The 18,080-nt window shown below is 48.1% G+C and overlaps 1 protein-coding gene across 1 annotated transcript; it reads left to right on the forward strand.

Moving 5' to 3' along the window:
• The first annotated feature begins 766 nt into the window (after positions 1-766).
• On the forward strand, positions 767-17,814 carry LOC120583106 (ubiquitin-like modifier-activating enzyme 1). The gene is given in 32 exon segments (XM_039838448.1): positions 767-879; positions 1,253-1,328; positions 2,381-2,554; positions 2,686-2,744; positions 2,837-3,005; positions 3,100-3,234; positions 4,603-4,709; positions 4,972-5,062; positions 5,174-5,306; positions 7,302-7,399; positions 7,484-7,630; positions 7,770-7,946; positions 8,056-8,160; positions 8,250-8,292; positions 8,295-8,329; positions 8,715-8,783; positions 8,785-8,841; positions 8,844-8,873; positions 10,721-10,814; positions 10,817-10,864; positions 10,964-11,160; positions 12,667-12,746; positions 12,962-13,157; positions 13,805-13,879; positions 13,996-14,053; positions 14,056-14,175; positions 15,891-15,979; positions 16,213-16,305; positions 16,425-16,616; positions 17,133-17,234; positions 17,344-17,444; positions 17,607-17,814. Coding segments are annotated over 30 exon segments (3,153 nt in total). The 5' UTR covers positions 767-879; positions 1,253-1,328; positions 2,381-2,437; the 3' UTR covers positions 17,743-17,814.
• The last annotated feature ends 266 nt before the right edge of the window (positions 17,815-18,080 follow it).

Raw genomic sequence — 18,080 nt, forward strand, 5'->3', positions numbered from 1 at the left:
AGGCCCTTGGATCTGGGTGCAAAAGGTACAGCCTGCTTCTCTTGAGCACCGCTGGGACGGACCTTTCCCTGTCATCCTCACAACACCCACCTCAGTCCAGGTAGCTGGACGCCGTCATTGGATTCACCATACCAGGATCAAGGCTGTGCATCCACCACAGACATCAGAACGATGTACCCTGCGTTGGACAGAGGAGCTAATTAACTTTTAGAGCTAATCAACTTTGTTGTTCTGCTTCCGTAGATGGGCTTGCTGCACGCAGAAGCTCACTGCACAGCTATTTTTACACTTTGTGCTACTTGCCTTTTGCTCAACAAATGTAACTACTTGTACCCCTAGCAGCCAGTGAAAGTGTCCACTGTTACCAATGTTACTCCTTGCAGTCTCCATGGCAGCCCCCACCGGTTGTCAGGGTTTGAGTTCAAACCGACCAATTAGCGTGTGTAAAAATTCTAGTACATGAGAATGTTGCAGCCGAGCCCGCTGCTCAGATCTGGAGCACTACCACCTCTGGGACGATGGGGATAAACCTGAGTTCTCTTTTGTGTCCGAGTAACTGCTTGGTGTTTCTCGGGTCTGGTTGGGGATTTTTTTCCACATGGCCAAAGGGCTGGATGTCTGCGCCCACCGCCTGCCTGGGTGGCCACTCAGCGTTATCATTACCGCCGGCTGCAGGTGGGCGGAGCTCCTCAGACGCAGTTCACTTCCGGCGGGCGCTGGCGCCAGACGGGGGCAGCCCCGCGGCGCACGCAGCAAACGTGAGGAACCCCCGGGGCTGAGGACGTCGTGCGTGCCTCCCTGGTGGGCGCGGGCGAACGGGCGCAGGCGCGTGCTTTGGGCCTCGGGTTCCGCGGCCGCCGTCCTGTCCCTCCGGTTGAGGTAAAGGAGGCGTCGGTGCACCGGGCTGCCGGGCGGCGGGAGGGCGGTGGCGGCCGCAGGGCTCCGGCAGCCTGTCGGCACAGACGGCGCAGTAGAGGGAGGGCGGCGTCCGCGCTTGGTTTCCGCTCCCTGAGCGGTGGGCGGCGGACAGGCCCGGGGAAGCGGCCTCGGTACCACACGGCCTTTCTCGGCGCCGCGCCCGGCAGCGGTTTGGGGAGCGCTCGGAGGGGCGCTCACTTGCCGCCCCTGGTCGGCTTCAGAGACCTGACCTTGGGCTCCAGGACACCACAGCCTGCCTGCCTTTAGCGTCTCCGGGCCGACGCCCCCAGCCGGGAACCTTTTCCCTCAGTGACCTGGCATCCTGTGTCACCAGGTTCCCCGTCAGTGTGCGGTCAGTGTGCTCTAGGGTCATCTGCCGGCCCCGGGTCCTCGTCCTCGCAGCTCGCAAGGTAAGCCAGAGGAGCCCTGGGAGGGTGCCTGTGGCCTTTGCTTCCCCTAGAAGAGAGCTGTCTTCCACATTCTCCTGACATCACTCTCCTCCCCGCCCATCTGCTCCTGCAGTCACCTTTCAAGGCGACGAGAGGGACCAACCAGACCCCGTGAACGAAGGCCTGGGCCTGGCTCTCTGTCAGAGGCCCCTACCTCACAGCCCCCCTGGGACTGTAGCCTCTTCTGTCAGGGGGATCCCTGGACTGGGCCTTTCTGTTCAAACATCCGCCCCTCCCTTGGCCTTGAGGTAAGGCCTTCAGCACCTGCTTTTCAGCACGTCTTTCTTTCTCGATGACCTTGGAGACATCTCTAGAGGAAGCATTTGTACTCAGTGCCTCACCTTCTGTGTCCACCTTACTGCCATCCACCAGAAACCACTGTAGTTCCAACGTGTGCTAGAGACCCGCTCCCAGGGTCTGCTTTTGGAGAGTCCTCTGTTTGTCATGGTGCCAGTGTCATTGTCACGGTACCCCCAGTTATCTTCCCTCAGAACTTAACCGTGGGGCCAGGTACCAGGCGGGACTTGTGTGGACAGGGATTCCCACCTCACACATGGTTCCCCAGCCCCACATCCTCTCCCACCAGCATCTGCCCTTGTACACCCTCTCGTATTTTACTCCTGAACCGCCCGTACCGGTGACTCTCCTTGCCAGCCTCACCTCGGTCTCTAAGTCTGCATTCAAATGCGAACTGACAAGGTTCCTTAGCTCTGTGCCATTCTTCACAGCCTGCTCTCGGAGCCTTTCAAAGTCTCCATCATCTTCAGTTCAGAAAGCCCTCAGCTTGTGCTACTCGGCTTCTGTGGGCCCCAGCCGGCGTTGCTGGTCAGAGGCCCAGCCTGACTTCCGCATTTAGCCACTGTCTTCACGGTCAGTCTTTAGGCCTAAACTGCCCGAGCTCAGACTCCTGATCGTGCGTCCTCAGAAGCAGCCCTAGGGAAAATGGCAAGCACATTTTTCCCTTTCTTCCTTTCAAAATGGTGCTACTAGTTGTAAGTATTTGTTTTCCCCAGAGCTGCCACTGACCAAAAGAGAAGCCTACCACATCTGGACCATCTCTGACCTCTCAGATGTCCAGCTTGCCACCATACAAGGAGCTGTGTGTGTCTGGGCTGGATTCAAAACCAAGTTCTCCCTGTGCCTCTGCCTATTCTGTGATGTTCAAAGGGCCCTCAGGCCCTGGCAGCGTGAGTGTCTTTCCCCTGGAGACGCCTAGGCGAGGTGGTAGGCTGGGGGGCAGGAAAATGTCTCGGTCACCTGCCTAAGCTCCATTTCTGCTGTCCCCCTGAAACTGTTTCTTTTATGCCTCCATTCTTAGGGAATGCCAAAAAAGGGCAGTGAAGCAGACCTAGACGAAGGTCTCTACTCCCGTCAGCTGTAAGTATGCCTAAGCCTTGGGATGGGACGTGGGACAAGGCATAGGGTTGGTTGGGCTGAACCTTGACTCAGGGTCTCCTGTAATGTGTCAGGTATGTGCTGGGCCATGAGGCAATGAAGCATCTCCAGACATCCAGTGTGCTGGTGTCAGGCCTCCGGGGCCTAGGTGTGGAGATTGCCAAGAATGTCATCCTTGCCGGGGTCAAAGCTGTCACCCTGCATGACCAGGGCACTGCCCAGTGGTCTGATCTCTCCTCCCAGGTACTTCTTTGTGACTCTCTCCCCCTGCACGGGGCACCAGCCCCGCTGGATTCTGCATCCACTTCACTTCTTTCCTGCCTGTACCCTCTTGTAGTTCTACCTGCGGGAGGAGGACATCGGTAAAAACCGGGCGGAGGCATCACAGCCCCACCTTGCTGAGCTCAACAGCTATGTGTCTGTCAGAGCCTATACCGGCGCCCTCGTTGAGGACTTCCTTAGTGGTTTCCAGGTACCTCGGAGCATCACCCTGCCTCGTGATTTTCTCAGGTCCCGTTACTGGCTTGTTTGTTTAGAATGAGTTTACTGGGCTAGCCTTGTGTGTCAGGTTTTGTCCTGGGAGGCTGAGGGGCAAGGACCTGGACTTGTCCTTGTGGGAACACACACCATTTCAGGAGAGAAGACGTGGCTAGACAGAGTGGTTACAAACCCTGAACGCCGAAAGCCAAACTGCCTTGGTCTGTGAGAGCTCTTCTGGTTGTATGACAGTGAACTTAGTTTTTCTATCGGTAAAACAGGAACAATAGCAAAACCGATGAGAGTGTCTATGAGTGTTAAAGTGAAACACTTAGAATAACAGTTGGCATGTGGAAAGCTTCATATAGGTATTTATTAAATAACTGGATGGGAAGGAGGAGCTGTAGGTGCCGATGTGCTGCCCTGGGTTTTCCCAGCGGGTCAGGGTACTGGAACTTGTGATGTCGGAGTGGGAAATTATCCTGGTGAATGAGGAAGTAAACTCAGACATCCCTACACATCGGGGCTACGCGTGTGGTGTGTTTATTTTTTTATTTAAAGTGGAGGTGGCGGTTTTTGCTTATTAGCTTCCAGTACACAGGGCAGTACTTAGACATTTATATAATTGATGAGGTAATTCCTCTAATCAGTACCCCCAGCACCATGCACAGCTATTACACTATTCCAGGCTACTCTGCCTTTGCCGTTCTCCACATCCCCGTGACTGTTTCAGGACTACTAATTTGTACTTCTTCACCGCTTCACCTTTCACACCCAGCCCTGCAACCGCCCTCTCTTCTGAAAGTCGCCGATTTGTTCCCCGTACCTGTGAGTCTGTTTTTTGTTGTGTTTGTCCATTTCTTTGGTTCTTAGCGTGCACTTATAAGTGAGAGCGTATGGTATCACGGCTTCTCTGTCTGACTTACTTCACTCAGCGTGACATCCTCCAGGTCCACGTGTGTCATTGCAAATGGAGGCAAGTGAATGTGGGTTTGGCGGGCAAACCGAGACTTGGAGCAGAAGCAGAGTGTGACTTATTTTTCTTTGTCTCCTAGAGTTTAGGCAGGAAAGGATGAGTGTTATTCCGAGAAGTTAGGTAGTTGGTCTCCAAACTCTGTCCTCTTGGTACCTCTGTACCTTTCTTGTCATAGTCCGAGGATGCCTCCTCTTCATTGGGTCTCTCACTCACCTAGTATGACACATATAGATACTTTACAAATAGTGTTTCTAAAAAGGGGCTGAAGCAGCAGAACTTGAGTCTTGACACCTCACTCACCCCAGCGTGCCTTTCTCCTTCGTTTGCTTCCACCCCACCCAACCCCAACATTTGGCCCTGTGTACAAGCTCTCTTCTCTTTGTATAGGTGGTAGTCCTTAGCAACACACCCTTGGAGGAACAACTGCAGGTGGGTGCGTTCTGTCACAGCCATGGAATCAAGCTGGTGGTGGCAGATACACGGGGACTGTTTGGGTGAGTGCCATCTTCTCCCTTCCCTTCCAACCCTTGACAGGCCCCAACCCAGAACGCCTGGCTCCCACTGCCCTCATGCGCACCCCAACCGGCTAGGTTTTTGATTCTGCGTGTTCAGCTCTCCCCCAGGGGGCATGAACAGTGCCTGGTTGCCAGAAGTGATGGGCTGCTTGCCTAGCCAGAATTCAGTGCATGTTAGAGGGCACTTGGAAAACCTGTTTGCATGGGTCTGAGGCAGCGGTACTGTTGTCTCCCTCGATAGGCAGTTGTTCTGTGACTTTGGCAAAGAAATGATCCTCACGGATTCCAATGGGGAGCAGCCTCTCAGTGCTATGATTTCTATGGTTACCAAGGTAAGGAGATTGTCCCCAGGGGTCCTGTCAGGGCAGTGGGCAGCAGTAGTCATTCCTGTCCTCTCCTGCTGCCCTGAGCCTATCTCTGAGGCTCACTTCTCTTCCAATCAGGACAGCCCTGGTGTCGTCACCTGCCTGGATGAGGTCCGGCATGGATTCGAGAGCGGTGACTTTGTCTCCTTCACAGAAGTCCAGGGCATGAACGAACTCAACGGCACCGGCCCCATGCAGATCAACGTTCTGGGTAAGCCGGGGCTGAGGGCAAGGACAAGTTGCTTAGAGCAAATGAGAAGTGACTCTAGCTTGTGCGCTCACCCAGAGGCCAAGAGGTGACTGCGTATCGGTAGTCTGAATTGTGCCAGAGGCCAAGTGCAGCGGCCTCTCTGAAATCTGAGCTAGGACTTAGGAGGACTGTGTTCATGGGACCTTACGAGAGAGGTTTGTGTTGAACCAGTGGCCGAAGAGGTTTATACCGCTGGCGTTTGATTTGATTTCCATTTTGGTGTCTTGCTTGTATCTCATTGTTAAGTGCTTGCTTTAGAAATGTGGCATACAACTTCCAGTGTACTTAGCATAGTCTCAAAGTAATCCTTTTCACTGTACACGTGAAAAAGGGCCTCACACCACAATGTCCAGGTTGTGGTTCATCATTCGCTATTGTTCATATATGTTGTCGTGGGTCTGAAACCTGTCAATACATTGGTTTTGTCTCGGTATTCAACTTTCTAAAGCGGTTTGAAGACGAAAGAAGAAAATTTATTTTTACCCACATGTCACCATTTCCAGTGTACTACTTTGTAGATCCAGGTTTACATCTGGTATCATTTTCCTTCTACAAGAGGGATGCCCTTTAACATTTGTCATAGTGTGGGCTTTTCTGGTGGTGAGTCATTGAGCTTTACAGTTTAAGCTTGAAATTTGTCTTTATTTTGCGGGTGTGTCGAAAGATATTTTTTGCGGGGGTGTAGAGTTCCAGATTGACGTGTTTTTCATCGCTTTAAAGATGTTGCTCGCATTATTGTCCACAAGAAGCCTGCTGCCCTTCTGGTCCTTGTTCCTCTGTAGGTAGCATGCTGCTTTTCCCTTGTTGTTAAGCAATGTGATTATGATGTATTTTAGTGTCGTTTTCTCCATGTTTGTCTTTCTGCTTGTTGTTTGTTCTCCGTGGGTTTTTGGTTTTATGAAATTTGAAGTTAGTGGTCACAATTTTTTTCACTTGAGTGTTTGCTTTTTGACTCTGTTGTATATTGGGTATTTTCTTTTACTGTGTCCAATTTGCTCATCTTTTGGCATGTTAATTTGTTCATCCATCCATTGTATAAAATCAGTAGAGCAATAATCTTAAAAATGCGGTTTGGAATATGTTTATGTGACACAAAGAATCCCTAGGAAATCATGACTACATTAAAGAGATATACTTGGAAGATTTTAAACACACACATTTCTACGGGTGGAAACTGCACATAGCCAACCAAGTTGCGGGGCCAAAACAAGTTTTGGAAGCGATAATGGCCCTCAAATTTACAAATTTCTTGAAAACTTAAATCACAGACTCATGATCTGGTAATTATTTATTTATTCTATTCTTTTTAAAATGCCAGTTTTTTTTTTCATATTACATATACAAAATATTTTTAACATTTTTTTTTTATTTTTTCCCCCTCTCCCCTCCCTTCTGGTAGCCACTAGTCCATTGTCTATGTCCATGAGTCGCTGTTTTTCTTGTTCAATTGTTGCTTTTAGGTGTATATCCCACATACGTGATATCATGTGATTTTCAGCCTTTTCTTTCTGGCTTCTTTCGCTTAGTATGATTATTTCAAGGTCCATCCATGTTGTTGCAAATGGCAGTATTTCATCTCTTCTATAGATGAGTTATATTCCATTGTATGTACGTACCACAGCTTCTTTAGCCAGTCGTCTATGACAGGACACTTTCGTTGCTTCATATCCTGGCCACTGTGAATAATGTTCCTATGAACATCGGTGTGTCGATATCATTTTAGATATGGTACTTAGGCCTAGGGGATTTATTGGGTCTGCATTAGGTCTGGGGCGGAAGGGATAGGGGGTTCTGATGTCCAAACAGGGCTTAGAGCCAAGGTCTCCAGCATCTGAGCTGGGGGAGGACGGCTTTTACATTGTTGTTGGTGGTGCTGTTGATTTGGAGGGGGTGGGTAGGGCAGGAGAGTTAGTGAATGGAATGACAGATACCCGTCCGTCCTGTTCATTCTCCTAGTTCCCTATGCGTTCAGTATCTGTGATACCTCCAGCTTCTCTGACTACACCCATGGAGGCATCGTCAGTCAAGTCAAAGTACCTAAGAAGATCAGCTTTGTGAGAATGTGTGGGGGATGGGCTGTAGGGTTGCCGGCACATATAGGTCTCTCACATCTCAGAGCCCGATATCTCTCCTTACAGAAATCCTTGCCAGCCTCGCTGGCAGAGCCAGATTTTGTGGTAACAGATTTTGCCAAGTCCTCTCGCCCTGCCCAGCTGCACATTGGATTCCAGGCCCTGCACCAGTTCTGTGCTCAGCACAGTCGTTCCCCTCGGCCCCACAATGAGGTTCGTGGGTGGGAGAGCCATCCTGAGTCCTAGGTCCAAAGCCCCACCGTTCTTTCCCATCTGTCAACTTTCCCGCCCGTTTCTCCCTGTCCCCACAGTTGGCTGACTGCTTCTCTTTTGGTCCCTTCTGCCCTACCAGAAGGATGCAGCCGAACTGGTGACCCTAGCACGGACCGTGAATGGCCAAGCCATGCCAGCAGTACAGCAGAGTGACTTGGATGAAGGGCTCATTCGGAAACTGGCGTATGTGGCTGCTGGGGACCTGGCACCTATGAACGCCTTCATTGGGGGCCTGGCTACCCAGGAGGTCATGAAGGTTGGTGGGAGTGGAGAATGACAGGGCCGGGGATGGGCCAGATGCTTCCCTGTCTTGTCTTAAGGGTTTAATTAACTGGCGACCACATGCCCTTCTCTCCCCTCCCCAGGCCTGCTCTGGGAAGTTTATGCCTATTATGCAGTGGCTGTACTTTGATGCCCTTGAGTGTCTTCCCGAGGACAAAGAGGCCTTCGCGGAGGACAAGTGTCTCCCGGTATGTGGGTGGGACCCATGGAGAAGACATACTATTGCGGGTCTGTGTGATACAGTTCTTGTCTGACTTTTTCCTTTCACGTGACTCAGTGCCAGAACCGTTACGATGGGCAGGTGGCTGTATTTGGCTCAGACTTCAAGAGAAGTTGGGCAGGCAGAATTACCTGTTGGTGAGTGACCACGTTGGGCACTAGCTACCTTCATCTCTCCTAGACTATGGCCACCTTAATTGGAGTCTCCTCCCATCTCACGAGGGAGAATCTTGATTCGTATATCCTCATCTCATCTCCTTTTTTATTTTCTTCATACTGAGGACAAGCTAGATATGTCTCCTTATATTCTCCTCTGGTGGCCTCCTTTATTCCCCTTTGTATGGCCTCCTTCTTTAGGTGACCTTTGGTCTTTATGGCCCTGGGACCTCACTGTGGAGTATTAGACTCATACCCTCTTGCTGTCTCTACAGGGGGATTGAGGGGATAGAGGACTTCACCCGGTGGCTTCGCTACACTCAGTCTCACTAACCAGCCTCTGTCTCTCTCCTTGTGCACCTCCTAGGTGGGTGCACAGGCCGTTGGCTATAAGCTGCTCAAGAACTTTGCCATGATAGGTCTAGGCTGTGGGAAGAGGCGGGGCAGTCACTATTACAGACATGGACATCGTTGACAAGTCCAACCTGACTTTGTTCAGTTTTTATTCCGGCCTCGGGATGTCACGGTGAGTGGGGCAGGCATGGCGAGTGGGTGAATGCTCCTCTCACTCTTTCTCCGGTCTTTTTGATTTGTTATCAGTCTTCACAAATCTTTCTTTTGCTGTTCCCTCACTTTTTTCTCTACTATGTAAGTCTTGCTTCCAGTGCATATTTTGTTGTGTACTAAATACATATTTTTACTTCATTCGTCATTGTTCACTTCCCTCATCTTTTTGTTGTCTTTTTGCTGTTATTGCTGATGTGGGCCTAGGGACTATGGAAGCATGGTTGGTTATAGAGGAATCTTATCTGGGAAGGATTAGTCAAGTTCAGTGTCATTTCCTCCCCTTGTATCATGTAATTAAGAGGTACTTTTTTATAGACATTTGGAATACATAAGGTCACAGAAGAACAGTTCCTATGCTTGTGTAGTGGGAAGACACAGAGCAAATGAGAGGTTCTCAGAATGTGTGTGAGGTCATCTTAAGGTCCACGACACACTTTCATGAAGTCCACAAGATCACAGTCCTTTTAAGAGAAATATTAAGACATTATTGGTGTATTTCATTCGGAGGTTATCAGGTGAAAGTGGAATTGTTCACTTTACTTTAGGAAGTCTTCACTAACTCAACGACCAGTGAGTCATTGATGATGCTAAGGATCTGTGCACTACAGATCATTTCAGAATGCAAAATAAAGCAGTATGAATTCCAGAGTCTACCCTGCAGCTAAGCTTTAAAACATTATCATTTGTTTAGCTTTGATGTGTTTTTTAAGTATCAGCACTTATTCGGAAGCAGTGTTAAAATATTCTGTGAGGTGGAAATCCCTGTACGCTGCAAGAAACAACAGATCAGATTAATTGCAGTGGCAATGAAGAGAATCCAGCACTCCTAAGAGATTGTATGACTTAAAACAGATTTGCAGAAATGTTAATACGGTTTGACTGTTGTTACCGAAGTTTTGTATTGTGCACTTGTTTCTCATGTAATGGAAAAATTCCACTTTCAATTAGACTAGTAATATATTTAAATTTTCTCAGTTGGAATTTCTAACACAGGCAATATTGGTAGCCAAACCACATGTACCAGAAGCTCTTTTTAAGACTTACGTCATAGAATTTCTGCATTGGAAAGTAAATAGGTTAGTAAAGTATATCATTAACACTGGAAAGTTAACAAGTGCTATAAATAGCAACAGTGAAAAATGAAGAGTAGAAAGTGGGATGGAGGGCAGTTTGCAGTATAGTGAAGGAAGCCCTCATTGGAAAGGTGACATTTCCACAAAAGCTTGCGATGATGTAGGAGAATAGGAAGATAGAGAAGAATGTACCAGGCAGAGTTAGCAGCCTGAACAAAACCCCGGGATGGTTATAGTTGAGGAACAGAGAGATCAAATGGAGGAGACCACGGTAGGAGATAAAGTGGGAGAAGTAGCAGGGGCCCGTTTATTTCACCCTGAGCGAAAGTGGTAGCCAGTGGAGAGTTTTGAGCAGAAAAAGAAGGAACCGGACTTGGGCTTTCACAGAGTCTATATGTTCTTGTACTAGGATCTCGGTTTCATTTGTGTGAATGTACCCTAACTCTGGGTGCTGTTAATTTAAAAAAATAGTTGGATAGGCAACAGAACAGATATCTGACTCACTCTCTTGTTTGTGTTGTTGTTTCCTTTTCTACTCACCCCCTGCCTCATTTGTTACATTCCTCAGCTGTGTGGTATTTGACATTCCTATCTCTTCTACTAAACTAAGGGCCTCCTGTACTTAGAGTCTAGGTCTTTCCCATCATCAGATAAATCAGTCCTCAGGACAGCTTTGCACAGATTTGTTGGGTGACTATGTGAATAACAGCTTTATTCCTCTGTGTGCATCCAGAAATCGAAGTCTGATACAGCTGCCGCAGCTGTGCGTCAGTTAAATCCACACATCCGTATGATGAGTCCTCAAGACTGTATGAGCGCTGACACAGAGCATTCTATGGTGACGACTTCTTCCAAAACCTGGACAGTGTGGATGCCCGTGAGTTTGGAGGCGGGTGATGGGGGCAGTATCTGTCCGCCGTGACGTATTCTAATGCATTTTCCCCTCCATTCACCCACCCCTGCTGTCTCCCCACAGGCATGTATGTGGACCATCGCTGTGTCTTTTACCGTTAGCCACTGCTGGAGTCAGGCACATGGGGCACAAAGGGCAACGTCCAAGTGGTTATCCCGTTTTTGACAGAATCGTACAGCTCCAGCCAGGACCCTCCTGAGAAGCTCATTCCCATCTGCACGCTGAAGAACTTCCCCAATGCCGTTGAGCACACCCTGCAGGTGATCAGCCTTGTGGTGAACAGAGAGGTAGAGGACACACTGGGCACATAGTAAGGCTTAGGTGGCACCTGGTCAGTCACTCAGCCACTAACCTCTTAATCATATTCAGATGATGCCAGCCTCAGTGTGTGTAACCTGTGCCTGTTCCTCAACCTGTTTCCCTCACCTCCCACAGCAGCTAAACCTTTTCAAATGATTCGTGTTTCAACTTTAAAACTTTTGTTTTAGAAACACACAGGCAAGTGTTTTATGTAAATGAGTATATATCTGAAAATTAAACAGTATTGTGTTCTTGCTGAGCATAATTAATCTTTAATATCATCCTTGCTCATTATTTAATAATCTCTAACATCAATTCCATATATAGATTCCCCTCACTGTTACCCAAAACACATTTAACAGCTGGTTTGTCAGGATAACTGCTTGTGCACATACATACAGAACAGCATACATATCCTCTAGACAGACAGAGTAAATATACCGAGTTAACTGGCACTCAAAACCTAACCAAAATTCCAGTCCTCTTTCAACCTAAGAAAATCCATTGTACTATCAAAGTGATTGTTAGTGCAATCTTTGAGGCTAGGTCTAGTCTAGAGGAAGTATAGGGTAGGAGAAGAAATACTTTGATCTTTCAACTTCCTTCTACTCCAAGAGTTGCAGAATAGATGTAATTATATTTTTGCCTTCGTCCCCTTCTCCATTCCCCTTCCATGTATGTGTGGTAGATGCTCTGTTACTCCCTGGCCAGTGTGCAAGAAGGCCTATACAAAGTTTTTAAAATAAACTTCTCATGAGGCTCTTGAACTTGACCTCTTTGCATTTGACCCCTTTATCTCTGAAAGGTGGCTGACAATAGTATTTTTCACAAGGCTTTTGTGAAGCACTTCCCAGTGAATATGTACTTTACATATGTACAAGTTGCTCATTCTTTCATATCAATCTCATAGGGTGTAGATAGTACTGTTAACAGTCTATATTGGAAATGAGGGTACAGAGTTGAAAGGTTTTATCTTGCGTGGATACTTGAAGTTGAAAACCATGGCAGAACTGGGATCTGAACGAGTATTAAGATGCTCCAGATCAGTTTACCCAATAACTATTTACTGACCTCATAAGTCTCAGAGGGCAAAACCTCTGGCAGAATTTCTGCCCAGTCCCCATGGCCTGATCGGGATCATTCATGCTCTTTTTGGTGTGAATATTTTCCTTTCCTACTGAGGCATAACACAACACGCCAGGGATAAGGTACCTACATCTTAAAAATTTCGCACACTTATACTCATGTGTAACTGCCTCTGAGGTCAAGGTCATAGGTTTTTAAATTGAGATGGTGGGAATTGGGAAGTTAGAGGACCCGCATTTGGGAGGCTGCTTTTTCTCTCTTCAGCTTAGCATAGTAGATACGTCTTTTGTGTTTGCTTTCTTCATCAGTGGTCTTTCTCATACCTTTAGAAATGCATTTTGTCTCTCGTACCCTATGTAATCTATTTACTCTGTCTGCAGTGGGCTCGGGATGAGTTTGAAAGTCTCTTTAAGCAGCCAGCAGAAAATGTGAACCAGTATCTCACATGAGTTATCCCATCGTCTATATGTTCTTTCAGCCTGTCTCCTACCTACCAGCCAAGACACGCTGTAACTACTGTAACCCTCTGCACCTGGCACAGTTTGTGATTGACCGAACGAATGCTTGAGCCTCATGCTGTTGATTGGGGGTTTAGGACTGATGTTCCATGGAGTTAAGCCCACTCCTGGGGCCTCTGTGCAATCCTGCCCTCATGACCCCTCCGATCCCTCATAGAGACTCTACATTTATGGAGCGCACACTACGGTTGGCAGGCACCCAAACCCTGGAGGTGCTGGAGCCCGTGCAGCGCAGCCTGAGGCTGCAGTGGCCATGCACCTGGGCCGACTGTGTGACCTGGGCTTGCTACCACTGGCACACCCAGTACTCCAGCAACATCCAGCAGCTGCTGCACAACTTTCCTCCTGACCAGGTATTACATACTTGCTGGGTCCATTTGTCAGAATACGTGGCCTGCAAATAGGGAGCTTGCTACAGGTTGCTGACATGGCTCACTCCCGTTAATCCAGCCATGGCGAGCATACCAAGACGTGGAGCTCTAATAAAGTCATTAAGCCAGTGCTTTGTGCTGTTGACTGCCTCTGCCCCCACTGCATGCACTTTGTCTCAAGCAAGAGACTTGTTTTCCATTTCCCTTATCCTCAGTATAAAGTGAGTCACACCTGATTCCCATTCCCATTGAGGGTGTAGAGACGATAGGAAAGAACTTTTGGAGTTAAGAGCACAGGAACTAGGAACAAGCAAATCTCAGGTCCATTTGACCTGGGGCAAGTCACGTGATTTCTCTCTGTACCTCATTATCCTCAGGTGTGATGTAGGAGTATTGATGGCTTATTTCATGAAAGTTTCTATGAGGATGAACTGAGATTTACTCAGTTACTAGGTTAATTAAGTCAGTATAGTACCTGGGAGTGTGTAAAGTGGGCGAGTAGCTCTATATCTGGCACAAAACATGTGCCCAGGTATAGTGAGTTGAGACCTCAGGGTTGAAACGAGGAGTCAGGTTTGTCAGACCTCTCCTCTCACGTTCTGCTCCCCAAAAACCTTTCTATTCTTTAGCTAACAAGCTCAGGAGCCCTGTTCTGGTCTGGGCCCGAACGCTGTCCACACCCACTCACCTTTGATATCAACAATGTGAGTCTTCTGCCTAGGGTCTCCTGAGGTCGGGTGGAAAGTAGATGGGTGGGAAGGAGTCCAAGGCTCCCCAGGTGAGGACAGATATGCTCATCTTTCCATACCTTGTCTTCTGGTCCCTGCATCTGGACTACGTGATGGCTACCGCCATCCTGTTTGCCCAGACCTATGGCTTCTGGGCTCCCGGGGCAGAGCTGATGTGGCCATACTCCTACAGTCCGTGAAGGTCCCAGAGTTCACCCCCAAGGCCGGCGTCGAGATCCACCAGGAGCTGCAGAATGCTGATGCCTCTTTCAGTGAGGGTGCTTAGCCAGTTGGCCTGAAACAACCATAGCACTTCTCCCCTGTCCATCCAAGACCCTTCACTTGTGTTTTGCCATTGCCCGACAGGCCTGAGACCCCAGGCCTGACGTTTACCCTCACTGTCCTTTGGTCCTTGCTTCCTCCAGCAAAAATAAGAATAGTTGCTAAAGGCAGATTCTGTCACGCTCTTTACTTTCTTCCCTCCCAGTCTGACTTTCAGGAGGACGAGTTATTCATCTCCTTTCTGTGAGAGTCTTTACTTTGTTTTCTGCTCCTTTTTCTTCATATTTTTTCTTCTTCCGTGTAATATGGGGACGGGGAGATACATGATCTCCACTAGTATCCTCTCTTCCATGACTTCTTCCCTGTTCTTGCAGGTCTCCGCCACTTCCCTTTGTTTACATCTTTACTCTGTTGTTAGCCTTCGTATATCTCCCCTCATCTCTCTCAAGACCTCTCTTCACCTCTCCAGCTGTAACTATGACCACCCTTCCCAGCAATGAGCTTCCTTTGAGTAGCAAACGGTGACCAGATAGTCATTAGAGAGGTTCTCACTCCCTCTCCCTGCTGTCCTGTCTCGTGCTCTGTAAGTCCTCCTCTACGCTGGATCTTCTCTCTGTATAGATCCTTTTTCTCCCCTTCATACCTCTCTCCTCCTCACCCTATCTTCCTCATTTTGTTTTCCAACTTCGTACTCATGTGCTCTCTATATCTGGCTGTCTCCTCCTCCAGTATTTTCCCATCTCATTCACCATTCCTGGATTGATCTCCAGCATTCTTTCCCTTGGTCCCCCTCTTCAGAATTTCTCCTGTTTATCCATTTCCATATTTCTCTCCTCTTCTCCGTCTGCACTTCCCCCCAGTGCCTCTTCATGTATCATCTTTCCTATATCTCTCTCCTGTTTCACCCTATATCTTCTTCTGTGTCTCTCCGTCTCCCTCTTCATTCTCTTCAAGGTCTGCTACTTTTATAGCTACATCTGTGTGACTTTGCAAAATTTTTGATTAAGAAAACATGTAGGATTTACCATATTAATCAGTTATTTGTGTACTGCGCAAGAGTGTTAAGCACATTGGCAAATTGTTGTGCAATAGAGCTCTAGAACTTTCTGGTAAATCTGAAACTTACCCATGAAACAGTAACTCCATACCCCTCACCCTGGCCCTGGCCACCAACTTTCTGCTTTCTATTGCTGCAATTTTGATTCTTAAAGATCTGTCATGTAAAACAGAATCATGTGGTACTTGTCTTTCTGACTCTAGCTAAGCATAGTGTCCTCCAAGTCCATCCATGTTGTTGTGACAGCATTATTTTCCCTTTTGAAGGCAGTGTAACATTGCATGGTATGGGTGGAGCACATTTTTTTCCTTCATTCATCTGTCAGTGGACACTGGGTTGCTTTCACCTCTTAAGTATTGTGAATAGTGCTGCCGTCTACATCACCCTTTGTGAATGTCTTCATTTTAGTTCCCCAGGGTCTGCAGATGCTTCTCTCTTCAAATATCCACACCACTTTACTTCTGTCTTTTCTGAAGTCTTTCGTGCTCTACCTTTTCTCCTTCCCACTATGCTTTTGCACAGTGCCTCTTCTTTTCAAATCCTATATCTACATGAACAACTCTGGCCACCCTGGGCTCCTGCCTTATGGTCTCAGTCTCTGACCTGGGATGAGACCTAAAGGACTGACATTTCACTCCTTCCTTGCAGATGATACCCGCTTGCAGGAGCTCAAGGTCATGCTGCCCAGCCCAGAGATGCTTTCTGGGTTCAAGATGTACCCAGTCAACTTTGAGAAGGTGCTATGAGGGAGTACCTCTTGGCAGAGTAGGGTGGGCTGAGGTATCCTAGGCTTGTGTGGGGATTATAGGCTTGCCGCATTGCTTAGTGATCACCCCTGATGGTCTAGGAGAGAATTTGCTTGATCTGTCAGGTACCGACATGGAAAATACTCGCATGCCCAGTAGGCAAGAACCTGTTTTTCTTTCTAACTCTGTCTCTTCTTTCTTTGCTCCATTTCAGCTCACAACAGGATGATGACAGCAACTTCCACATGGATTTCATGGTGGCTGCATCTAGCCTCCGGGCAGAAAATTATTACATTCCACCTGTAGACCGATATAAGGTGATGATTATCTAGACGTCATCTTTCAGTCATTCCCAGGCTTGAGTTTTGCCACATTTGGCCTCTTCTGTAGTGCCTAATTGTCTCTAATGGCTACTCAGTCACCTTCTGTCTCACAGAGCAAGCTGGTTGCAGGCAAGATCATCCCAGCCCTTGCTACAACCTCAGCAGCTCTAGTTGGCCTTATGTGTCTGGAGCTCTACAAGGTGGTACAGGGACACCAACAGCTTGAGTCCTATAACAACAGCTTCATCAACCTGGCCCTGCCCTTCTTCACCTTCTCTGAGCCCCTTGCCGTGCCTCGTCACCAGGTGGGGGCCTGCTTGTATGCACATTGTTCACACTGTTCGTCTTACCCATCAGTGACTGAGGCTGTGTCTGTGACGTTTTGTGTGTATGTGTGTGTGTGTGTGCGTGTGCGCATGTGTGGTTGTGTGTTTCTCAAATTGCCTCAAAATGCCAGGCTTTGTACAGTTGGGTCACCTATACTGTTTGTTAATTCATCATAAAGATTTTGGGACGTAGACAAAGTAGCTGGCATGTATTGGAACTAAAGTGGAGAGGGCCAGCAGATAGAGGGTATTGAATGGGAAGGGAAAGGGTGTGGGAGGTGCGAGAAGAAATTAGCAGGGTCTCCGCAGTATGGGGCCTTGTGTGTCCCTATTAAAGTGCCAGCTTGTTACTCATGATGAAATGGGGTCACAGGAGGAACAACTTTTGAACAAAAGAGCGTTGTGATTGATCTAATTTCACACATCAAGTTAACTGATGTGGGTAAAAGCATCTGGGATGGCCCCTGTTATACTCCCTTTTGCTTTGTTCCACAGTACAATAACCAAGAGTGGACATTGTGGGATCGCTTTGAGGTACAGGGGCTGCAGCCTAATGGTGAAGAGATGACCCTCAGACAGTTCCTCAACTATTTTAAGGCAAAGCCCCTTCTTCACTCAATACCCCGGTGCTGTGAGGGTGGAGTATGCAGGTGACTAGTACTCTTCAAGTGACACTATTGTCCCTCCTCCTTCCCACCATCTCCAGAGAGAACACAAATTAGAGATCACCATGCTGTCCCAAGGAGTGGCCATGCTCTACTCCTTTTTCATGCCAGCCACCAGACTCAAGGAACGCTTGGATCAGCCGTGAGTTGTTCACTGGGCAGGCTGAGGGAGGCCCTGTGTGGTGGGGTGGGAGTCTCAACTTCTAGCTACGCCACTCTTGTTCAGTTTCCCCTCCCTTCTTTTAGCCATTTGTCCTTTCTTGCCTGCTTTCTATCTCCCTGATCCTCTTCTCTCTCATCCCAGAATTACAGAAATCGTTAGTCGTGTGTCCAAACGAGCGTTGGGCCAGCACGTGCGGGCACTGGTGCTTGAGATGTGCTGCAACAATGAGAGCGGCGAGGACGTTGAGGTCCCCTACATACGCTACACCCTCTGCTGAGCCCTCTGCTCTCCTGGTCCTCATCCTCAGGCTTCTTTCAACACATCCCTAGTAGCTGTGGCGGAAGCTGAGCTCAGCCAGGCCCTAGGCCTTACTTCCTTTTTTTTTGCAATTATTTATTTTTTTTATTTTTAACCCACTGTTGCCTTCTACTGTTTAGAATTGGAATTCTTAATAAAGCATAGTTAATTGAATTTTGGCAAGAGTCACATCCGTCTGTCTCTGTGAAGTAGTGGGGCTCCTGTAGCCCTGTAGATTCAAGTGATCACTCATCCAAAGTGCTCATCTCCACCCCAGCAGCATGAAATTTGCCCCAAATTCAGGTTTAGGAGACAAAG

Source organism: Pteropus medius, unplaced genomic scaffold (assembly GCF_902729225.1).
Source record: "Pteropus medius unplaced genomic scaffold, Ma_sr-lr_union100, whole genome shotgun sequence".
In the NCBI taxonomy this organism is placed as follows: domain Eukaryota; kingdom Metazoa; phylum Chordata; class Mammalia; order Chiroptera; family Pteropodidae; genus Pteropus; species Pteropus medius.